General features: G+C 42.7%; 1 protein-coding gene across 3 annotated transcripts; it reads right to left on the bottom strand.

Annotated features, from left to right (window-relative positions):
• Window positions 1-2875: 2875 nt before the first annotated feature.
• On the bottom strand, window positions 2876-11017 carry MYCN (MYCN proto-oncogene, bHLH transcription factor). 3 transcript variants are annotated; one of them, XM_031610981.2, is made up of 3 exons: window positions 9989-11017; window positions 8918-9749; window positions 2876-7819 (listed from the first exon to the last, which is right to left on the bottom strand). In XM_031610981.2, the coding sequence occupies exons 2-3, from the start codon at window positions 9645-9647 to the stop codon at window positions 7221-7223; spliced, it is 1329 nt and encodes a 442-aa protein (XP_031466841.1). In that variant the 5' UTR covers window positions 9648-9749; window positions 9989-11017; the 3' UTR covers window positions 2876-7220. The 3 variants fall into 3 exon arrangements, with proteins under 3 accessions (XP_031466841.1, XP_031466842.1, XP_031466843.1); XM_031610982.2 differs by having other exon boundaries at window positions 10395-11017; XM_031610983.2 differs by having other exon boundaries at window positions 10718-11017.
• Window positions 11018-11329: the final 312 nt, after the last annotated feature.

The raw sequence follows: 11329 nt of genomic DNA, 5'->3' as shown, positions 1-11329 counted from the left end.
CTTAGAAGTTCATACATTGAGAGTTGAGAGAAACACGAGTGCTAACACTTATATTATGGGCACTCTTGAAGTTGTAGGCACTTAGAAAGCAGTAGAATGACACGGATCAATCAAAAGCGTTTATTTACTCTGATGCTTGCTACTAGACTGAATCCTGAAGATTCAAAATTAGAGTTCTGGTAAGAAAAATACTAGACAGCCAAGATTTATTTGTTTTATTTTAGTTTTTTGTTTTTATTGATTAACAGAGAGGAAAAAATGAAATTTGATAGGACAGACGGCTTACTCTTGATCGCTTCTAGTTGCTGTTTATTTTCACTGATGTTTACATAACTGAAGCATTGAAGCACTGCATATTGTCAACACCAAAAGCAGGATAGAAAAATGTAATGTTCTATATTGAAGCAGTTTATGAGTAAATCAACTGCTTCTGGGTTAATATTTAATGCATATCCTTCTATTACTCCAGAAGAACAAAATCCAGTCTTTGAAAGCCTTCTATTGCTGAAAAAAAAAAAAGAAACTGTATTAATTTTTATGCATATTTTTAATGCCTGTTCAGTTCTTCTAACTGCATGCTTTCATTATAATAAGTTGGCCTTTCAAAAACAAATGCCAGTAAGAAATAAGGGACTTAAAAGAGAGAAAGAGTGTAAAATACACTGCACTGTAACTTTGTAGGCATTGTAGGCATATCTACAGTTTTCCTTTATAAATTGTGACATGTCTTGGGTTCATACTTAATAACCCCTCAACTGAGCAAGTGTTCAGCAGCTCACAGAATAGGACCCTATGTTTTAGACTTAAATAACAAAATTACATTAAGATGTAGATAGATTTCACATATTAGCAAAGGTGAAATAGATTGCCAATCAAAAAATGACTACTGCAGTAAGATTGTGGAAACAGTTGAATAGAAACACTGGAATTGTTAGAGCCATGATATAATATATAACAGATCTAGCTGCAAAAGTTAATAGTGATTTTTCTAAATGTACATCTGGTGTCTTTCTTTTCTTTACATTGAAAAGAATGTGAGTTGTACTACCATTCCACTTAATTTATAATTTGTCAGTATATAAACATCTGAAATATATCAGCATGCTCTGTCACTAAACTTTGCAGGTTTTGAGGATAAAATAAAGTCTTCCCACCATGCAATATCATAACATAAGAGATATTTTAGGAAACTTTATCAGTAATGCAGAAAGTTATCTCGTGGTGATGAATACTGTCGTACATTGATGATAAGCAGAATATATGAAAGGAAAAAAGGAATACAAAGATACTAAAGTTACAGAGATGCTGTTGTAGATGACCAAAGCAAAAAGTATACGAATGCTGCAGAAAAGATGAACTAGCAGGGTTTAAGATAACTTGATTAGTTAAAAAAACCTTTAATACGCATAAGTGAAAGAAAATGGGTTTTAGACACGAGTAGTTGGACTCAAGGGACCTGAAATTAGGTGTTAATACCTGAAATTAATGCCTCTTACTTATTTCCACAAAAACTAGAAAAAGATTTAAGTTCTTAGGAGTTTAAAAGAAAGCAATTATGTAAGTGGTTTAAAAAGATTTTATAAGTATTCCTAGCTACCAGTCATTACCAAACTCTGTATATGATACTGTATAGCTCCCTCATCACTTACGTAATTAATTCCAAAACAGTACGTACTTATTCTGATGGTGTTTGGAAGCACAAAAGTGTAGCTGCCATTGAAATATTTCACTTAATTGCAACTAAAATTAATATGCCAATTAAACTAACTGTATACTTACAATCCTGCATCCATTCACTATTTTATTGTAATAAATACATTTATTAACCTGCAATCCAAATCATTAAATTTCATTTTCTAAGTAACATCAGATACAGGTCAAGTAACTGATGGTACCTAGCAGCAGTAACAAAGCTGTTAACATAGTTCCCATAACTGCCACTTTCACACTATAATCACTTTTTCTCCACACTCTAGAGGAATGTTTGAACCCATTCCAGTAAGAATCCAATGTAGATGCTCTACATCTGAATGTAGATGTCTTCTGGGAAGAACCCATGTGTTTCTCCTGTTGATATAAGAAGAATTAGGAAGGTAAGAAGCTAGGTGCTTGAGAGAGTGCCATGCTTGTAATGCCTGTGGATTGAAAAGTAACTAAGAAGAAGTCAAAACCATGATTTATGCTACCTCTAGCATAAGACTGGACCATATTTAGCTCTTAGACACTGTTCTTTTGAACAACAGGACAGCTGTCATTATTGAGCAATTATTAATATAACAGTTCACAAGAATACACTCTAACCTGATTCAGACAAATAACAGAATGCAGTTAATTTCCCTAAATGCATGAAGTATAAAAGACAGAAAGCAGTAAATACTTAATGCAGACAGATGATATTGGGAAATTGGATTGAATAGAATGTGAAAAATAAATTACAAGTTTATTTTATCATAAAATGAAAATGTTTCCACTTACCTAAACAGTATCAGATGGAAGATCTATATCATGGGAAATACAGATCACAAATAGAGCAGCTGTAATAGCATACACAGAGCCTAACAATGATTATGCATATTAAATTTAATTCAACACTTCAGAGATTAGCAGTTAATAGGCCTAATTCATTTATGTCTGATGCACACTACACATCCATTCATTTCACCAGGACACTTAAAAATATTGGCCATTAATTGTACTTACTTTGTGGATGTGTTTGATTTTTCAATTTCTGTGTTGTTTAGGAGTGTCACACGGTGATTATACAGTGGGAAACAAAATACAGTTCTTTGCTTTTTCTTCAAAGGACCAATTGGCCAGTGTTCTTATTTAGTCAAAATATAGATTTTGTTTTATTTAGTAGGGTTTATAACTGACATAGGGAATTCCTTGGATGCACGCAACATATATGTTAGTCTATACCTAAAGCACACATAAAAGGGATCTTCCAAGTTCACAGATGAAGAGTAACTTGTTGCACACTATATTCGAGTCACTTGTTGCTAAAATACATGCTCATTGAAAGAAGAGGCACAAAGCTGGACGAGAATTACAGATTTGCAGATAGGGGAAATTCCCACCTCATGCATCCTAACAGCAAAATACCCATTTTGCTATGGCCACGCCTCCTTGGAGGCTCAGCACAAGCAGACGGGCAGCAAAAAACAGCTTGTAGTGGCAGAATGGAAAAGGTAGCCCAGCAGAAGAGAAAGATTGTCTGGGCTCAAGGGCTCTGAATTCAGGCAAGCTGCTGAGGCGATCTAGTGCTTTGTTCATTGGTACTCCAGCAAACACTGCTGTGCTGGTCCTACAATTAGCATGGCTATTGTTTTTGCAGTGAGCTTTCTGGAAGTTTTGTGTATCCCATGCTTCTACTGAAATCCCTGCTTATTTTACAGGGGTGAACCTCAAATCCTCTTTGAGTTTGATGGCTTTGGGCTTGTGAGAGAAAATTCCAGTTTCTAGTAGAAAGGTGAAGGGGAAAAAAAAGTGGAAGTAGAGACATGGAGAAGAAGGGAGCTCAGTTATAAATCATGAAGCATTTGCCAAGAGTGTGATAAATAGTATGGTACATTAAAAAGTAGTTAAATTCATTATACTAAACTTAAACCTTTAAATAAAATTAATCTGATTTAAAACAGTCACAAGTCAGGAAACTCAGGCTTAAGAACAGGATCCATTTAAAGTCATTTTATTCTAGCTTGGTTTATCAGCATATTTACCGGGAGCTAATGTAACTTCTGCAAATCTTACACATCATGAAAACTCAAGCAGTTCTGCCAAGAGTTGGTGATAAGTTGCTATAACAGCAGCTTGGGGTTTGAGAAATGCACTTTGTTTCACACTCATGGTAACAAGTGACCTGGTGGTAATGACATCATTAACACATTTCACCTTTTTATGCTCTCCCGCTGGTATTTTACTTACACTGGTTTATGGGGGAATCATTTCATTTTGGTGCTTGAAGTCCCTTGTACTTTTAGTGGTACTTTTAAGAAAATAAAGATAAAAGCGAGACGAGATTGTCCTCTGTGATATGTGATTTGGGAGGGATACATCTGATTCTATCAGCAGATTCAATCTTGTATGAAAAGTAACTTGGGAATTTTTATGGCTAATCAGATAAGATTGTGATTATTCTAATTCAGTTTTCCCTTCAGGAATAGGCAATACCCTCTTTTAATAACCAGTTATTAGGTACTTGTCAAGTTTTCTAACAGCTTCTCCACGTTTCTAGATTTTTATGCAAGGTATGTATACTGAAAACAGACAAAACAACAGACTGAATAGTTTCTCCATTCATTACATGACGTAGTCATTAATAATTTTTAATTCTAGCTATGCTTGGAGCAGGATCTTTTGTTCTGGTTGTTGCTATGTGTCAATGTACTTCTCTATGTACTCCTTCAAGTACTGAAAAAATTATTAAATCTACTGTTTCTCTGTTCTTTTCAAAAGCTATCTTTCTGACACCTTTTTTTTCTTATGAATCTAAAACCACTATCACCTATTTAACAATTGCAGTTTAATAACATCCTACACCTGAATTTGTTTACAAAAGCATTTACCATTAACAAATTGCTTCCTGCATCAACAATGTGAAAGCAAACCTATTAACCCCCAGAATTTGGGAGAGTGGGAGGAAGAAAAGATAAACTCACCCAACAGCAGAAAACATCACAGTACCCTGTAGTGGATGGGGCAGATCCTATCTCCATTGACAACAGTTGGACGCTTATCACTGAATTCAAAAGGATTGCACATTGAAAAAGGATTTCAAAATGGGAATTTGTGCTCGATTTCCAAACAAAGCTAAGTATTTGACACCTTTATTATACTCCAAGTGCTCCACTAACACAACAATACGGGGCAGAACTGGGTTCGTCCTCGAGAAAGGAGAAGTAATTGCTGTCTTCAGCTACCTAATGGAGGGTTGCAGAGGCGGAGTCAGACTCTTCTCTGAGGTTAAACACAAAAGACAGGAGGCAATGGACTTAAGTTACAGCAAAGAAAATTCCGAAGGAGCATCAGGAAAACTTGATTGTCGCGGCAGTCAAAAATTGGAAGTGTCGTCTGGCTGTTCAATCTCCATCCTTTTAAGACATTCAGAACTTGGCTGTTTGACCCTGAGCAACCTTTTTTCTCACGTAGTTTGTTCTTGCTTTGAGCGGAGGATGTGAACCAGATGTCCACCAAAAATGGAAAGAAATAAAGGTTGTTTGTGGAACTGTTGGAGCTCTCAAGTCTGATTTGGAGAAGATACATATTAAATGTACATATTCAGGTGAAATTTATAAAAGTCACGTAGGCCTTGCTGAATCCAAGCAGCACTACACCAATTTGTGCCAGTTGAAGATAAAGATTTGCTGCAATGAAACCTAGGATTAACTCTTTGTTTTTGGGACTGGGAGCCGAATACACAGGCTATGATACACCAAGTTACTGTAGGGCACGGACATATGGCACACGTTATTGTGGTGACTTTGCTCTTGTACTTGTCTTACTTCATGGCAAATGAGATGATCTGTAGCTCAGTCACCAAACCCTGTACATCATGATTAAATAAGAATCACATGTCCTAGATTAGCTTCTTTCAATTCATCCTTTGTTCACCAATCTATACCTTATTTTTCAAGTTTGGCATGGAGAAAGAGAACATCAGAAGCATCTGTACTGTCTAAAAAATAAAATAGGGCCTTAATCTCAAACAACTGCCAAAATATGCCTCGTGTTATCTCAGTCAACTCTTGCTTCCGTCATACAAAACACCACCACATCACTTGATGACCACCCACCAATTTCTTTCCAAACTATGTGCCATATGACACAGGCTTCACAGCTCTCCACACTTCATTTTCAGTAGGATTGTCAACTTTTAGTCACCTAGCAGAGTACTAAAAAAAGAGGACCTGTGGCTAGACAAGAAATAACATTAATTGAAGTCTGTTAGCCCCTCTCACACTTCACTATGTAGTCCATGTTCCAGAAGCCTTCACAAGACATTGAAGTCTCTCCATTAACTGATACGGCCGATCCCCTGCAAAGACTCTGACATCACAAGAGACATACCAATTGTGAAAGAACAGGAAAATTGTTCTTGCAATTACTTTTTTTTTTTACCAGAAATAGTAATGTTCTGAGTGGCTTTTTGTAAAACATCACCTATACCTTTAGAGTTCAAATCTCTACATATGGGACTACGTTTTTTATTTCATAAACATTGCAAAGTTAAAGACTTTATTTCAAGGAATTTCATTTAAAAGAAAAAATAGTAAATGGCACATCATGTAATTGCTATTTATTTTCATAAACATGAGGTATTTCAAAGTGCTATAAGACGCAGCACTAAATGTACACCGTTGGAAGAAATTAAACACAGAACTTTGCAGTTACCCAGTTCTATGCACCAAACATTAACAAATACATTAACTGGAAGAAACAGGCTAGGAAAAGGCATATATAGTAAATTTCTTTACAAAAGTTTCTTAGTTCAAAAAAGTGATAAAGTAATATCTACTCAAAACTTTCACAACTCATTTTCATACGAAAATATAAGTATCAAATTTAGTTATGTATCAGCGTCATACTAAAGTATACAGGCAATGTAAGAATTAGTACAGTACATAACAGAGATTAACAATATATTTGTATACAAAAACATGCTCCTCAAACATTGAGGTATTACAGTACTTAGGTATGAACTTCCAGTCTAATACTGGCAGCAAAAGCCACCTCTCATAACCCAAGACATGTACAAAAGGCAAGTGTGTAGATGGTATTTACAGAAAATTCCCAGAGGGGTACAAATGCCAACCCCCTAAAGTAACATCTGTTAGAACATAAGCACCATAAAAATTAGGAATGAATGTTTTTAACTCAACTAGATGTCATCAGCAGCTCCAAATGCTCACAACAATTAAAAAAAATTAAAAAAATCCACCATCTACAGTTCTTAAGAAGAAAAACAAAGGCAGTCCATTGTTGTTTGGTAGTCTTGCAATAAACTTCTTGCAAGAACATCCATTTGCTCCGTACCCGGATAATAAAGTTTGTCAATTACTTCAGGGACTGAATTGAAAGTAAAACCAACATTCTTAACGTCAAAAAACACAATTTTTTTTTTAAAGAATCAAAAATGTGCAAAGTGGCAATGACTGTCCTGGTCAGCCAAAAAAAAAAAAAAAAAAAAAGAAAAAAAAAGAGAGAAAGAGAAAGAAAAAAGTTTAGCAAGTCCGCTTGTACTCTATTTTCTTTAGCAACTGTTGTTGCCTGGCTTGCAATTTCTCCTTTTCTAGCAACAACTTCTGTTCCTCTGCCTGAAGGGAATGGACATATTCAGTGGCTTTTTTCAAAATCACAACTTTTGCAGCTTTCTCATTTTTAACAAGTTCTGGAACGTGGTCCCTTAACGTGAGGAAACTGGACCGTAGATCATTACGCCTCTGACGCTCCAAGATATTATGGTTACGTCGACGTTCACTATCCTCCGAATCAGAGTTTCGAGGACTTGAACTCTTAGACTTTGGTTGGATCATGGGTTTTACTGGACGGGGCACCTCGGCTTTTAACTTTTTCTGTGGTGGTGCATCTTCACTCTCCATATATGGAGAAGGAGCGGCATAATTATGCTGCTGGTGAATTGGTGCACAACGCTTTAAAATCAGTTCATTCTGCTGTGTCCTGACTGATGGAAAAGTGGTATTTTTAGGACGCACTGTAATAGTGAGGGTGGTAACAGCCTTGTTGGAGGAGGAGCGTCTTTTCTCCACTGTCACAACATCTATTTCTTCTTCATCATCCTCTTCTTCCTCGTCTTCATCATCTTTTGAAGAAAGAAAATGGAAAATGAAATTTATATTATTCTCTCAGAAAACAAACATTAATATTTATTGACAAAATATGACATTAGAAATACCAATATAATAGCTGATGGTAAAAAACAGGGTGTGCTCAATGTCCATAATCAAATATAGTTCTAGAGATGTATATAACATGCACTAAACGAAGGAAAAAAAACCCAAACAACAGAACAGATTTTTGCAACTTTGGGAACTTTTATGAGGTTTGTTTCTCACAGAATATTTTGAGTTTGAAGGGACCCATTAGGACTGTATCCAACTCCTTTTCTTTAACCACTTCTAATTTTAAATAAAAGTGGGGCTACCACCCAACTAATCCCAGTGGCGAAAAGTTTTCATACAAAATGCATTCATTTTTACTACACCTGCAGAGCTGGGGCACAAACTGCACACACAGAGCCACAACACAGCCCTGGGTTGGTGGAAAAGCAGACGGGAAACGAAACAATCGCTGGGTTTGTTCTAGTGCAGAAGGTGAAGCTGCTCCCGCCGGGGACCCTTTAAGCCGGCGCTTGGTGCAGTGCCAAGAAGACAGCTGTTGGAAGTGCTTCCTCACCCAAAGCTGTCAAACCAGACATTAAAGGGACAGCAGGCTCCGCGAGCCGAGACGGATCGCCAAGTTTATGGTGACGATCACACGGACCGCTCACTTACACACGCAGTTCTGCTACACTACCGAACCGGACAGGAGCTATCTGAGGGCATTTTAGGCTCTGCCAGTGTACAGACGAGGACCCTCTGCGGGCTGCCAGCCTCCCCACACCGTAAACATCCTCCACCGAACGTACATTCCCTTCGCTCCTGACCACACGCTCCCCACAACGGCCCCCGGAACGGCGCACACACAACCCCGGGACGGCAGGAGGACGTTGGGAAGCCCCAGGAGCCGCACAGCACCGCCCAACCACACCGTGCCCGTTGCTGTTGGCACACCGCCCCGCAGGGAACCCAGCCCCGTGGGGCGGCCGGCCCGGCCCCCGCCGCGCCCGTTGCAGCTGCTGCCGCCTGCCGGCCGGCCCGCACCCCGCACCGCCCGCCCCGTCGAGGCCCGCCGCGCTTACCCGAGTCGCTGAGCGTGTCGTCCCCGGAGCTGCTGCTGCTGGCCCGGCTGTCCCCGGCGGGACGCGGCGGGCGGCCGCCACGCAGGGTCTCACCGCCGCTCGGCACCGCCGCTTCCCGCTTGTTGACGGGGAAGGGGAAGACCACGGCCGGGTCCACGCACTCGGGCACGGAGCCGCCCAGCTCCGCGCGGCCGGGACCGGCGCTGGGGCTGTTCGCGGCGGCGACAGCGGCGGTGGGTACAACGGGGGGCGGAGGCGGCGGGGCGGCGGCGGGCGGCTTGCCCTGCAGCTTCTCGCTCACCACCCGCTCCAGCTTCTCGCGGGCCGAGAAGCCGCTCCACATGCAGTCCTGGATGATGATGGAGTTGAGGTTGTTGCTCGCCCCGAGGCCGGTCTCGAAGAAATCCGCGCCGTCCGCGCCGCCCCACAGCTCGGCCTCGGGGGGCAGGAGGAGCAACTCGGACGCCCAGTCCAGGGGATCTGCGGGACGGCAGCTCCCCAGGGCCGCCCCTCCCCACGGCAATGGAGCCCCTCCCGGGGGGTGCTCCTGCAGCCCGGCCCGGCTGGGGGAAAGCGGAGGGGTGGGCAGCAGCTCGAACTTCTTCCAGATGTCCTCCCCGGGAGGGGCCGAGTCCGGCCCGCATAAATAGAAATCATCTTCGTCCGGGTAGAAACAAGGCTGTAAGGAGTCGAACTCGAGATCTGGGTTCTTGCTGATCATTCCCGGCATGGCGGGGCTCTCCGTGTCGATTCCCGGGCTGGGGGCTCTTGTTAGAGGCGAATTTTACGGTAGTTCCACCAAGGAGAGGAAAGATGTGCCCAGAACCTGAAACTAAAGCAAAAAAAAATGGAAATAAAGAAACGAACACAATTAAAACACGAAGAAAGACGCCTGTAATTTCCGATTATGTAGTGGGGGAAAAAAAATAATAAAAAAAAGAAAATTAAAAAAAAGTCCCATCACAGATAGCAAAAAAAACAAAAAAAAAAAAAAGCAACAAAAAAACCCAAAAAACAAAGAAAAACAAACAAACCAGGAGCCTTTACAAGTTAAGGAGGAATGCAACGCACCTTTTCGGACGCCGCAGGGCAGCGGCCATGAGCCGCTCCGGGGTGCACGCACACCTCCGGTCCTGCACGGAGCTCCGCGCTCTGCCCGACCGCCTCCAGCGCTCACAGCTGCACAGCCGCGGGCAGATGCACGCCTCCCTGCAGAAAGCCCTCCTGATACGCGACCACGAGCAAAGGAAGTTTACTCCTTTTGTCATTTCCAGCGTAGTGGGGAGAAAAGGATGCAAAGCAGAGGCTCCCCGAGCCGTGCAACCCCATCAGGGGAATCCAACAGCAGCAAAGACGGACGCACACCAAACGCATTAACACAGCCCAACAAAGCCTGACTCGCTACAGGAAGTTTTTCTCCCTCTTTGCAGTTTAACACGAGAGCCGCACGTTTCGCCCCGGGGAACAGCGCCCTTACCTCGGTGCCCCCGCGCTACCCGCGGCCGCTCACCCGCAGCCCCATGCTCCTCTGCATCGAGCATTGATACCGAAATGAGTTCTTAGTCCCGACCCAGCGAAGGGAAAACGCTGTGCTGGGTTGCGAACAGCTGACGGAGAGCAAAAGGGGGAGGAATAAAAAAACACAACAAATCCGTGCAAAGCGCTCTGATGAAATGCACCGAAACGCGGCTCAGCTGCTCGCCCCCGCCCCGCCCCCTGCTCCTTTCCAGCATTGTGCGCTTCCCTGCTCCCGAAATACACGAAACCGTTAAAAATGCGAAGCCGCAAAGAGGCACCTACAGAGAGCGGCGAGCTCGGTGCGACCGCTCCGCAGGACAGCCCAAATATCCGCTCAATGAAACCCCCATTGAGGGCCGGCGGAGCGCTGCCGCTCCCGTCCCATCCTCCCAGCTGGATGTGGGATTGTATTTATTTCATGGGGGTTTTGTCCTCCCGCTGCTGGCAGCCCAGACCCTGCCGCTTCCTCCTCCTCTTACCTCCCCGCTGCCGGCGGTGGGTGTTGCGAGGGGGAGGAGTGGCGGGGTGGGGGGAAGGGAGGGGAGAAAAAAAAAAATAATAAAAATAGCTGACACACCCGGGGAGCATTAAAAAAAAAAAAAAAAAAAAGGGGGAAGCGCGGCGTAACCCCACCCCCTGATTTCCATAGAGAAGGGAGGTGCCTCCGCTTGGCGCCAAAAGCCCCATTCGCTCTTTATTCTCCGGCGCGGTGCGAGGCGCGGGGCGCTGCCCGGGGGTGCGGGGCTCACGGGGCCGCCCCGCCCCGCGGGGACGCGGCGCTGCGTGAGAGCGGCGGCTCTATCTGCGAGCACCGAGGAGGAGGGGAAAAAAAATAATAATAAAGGAGAGGAATAAAGGAAGTGTCTGGGATGAGGAGTCGTCCCCCGCTCTGGG

This window comes from Phasianus colchicus, chromosome 2, assembly GCF_987193195.1.
Source record: "Phasianus colchicus chromosome 2, bPhaCol1.hap1.1, whole genome shotgun sequence".
Classification (NCBI taxonomy): domain Eukaryota; kingdom Metazoa; phylum Chordata; class Aves; order Galliformes; family Phasianidae; genus Phasianus; species Phasianus colchicus.
The sequence above is the reverse complement of the archived record's forward strand: the minus strand, read 5'-3'. Positions and strand labels throughout refer to the sequence as shown.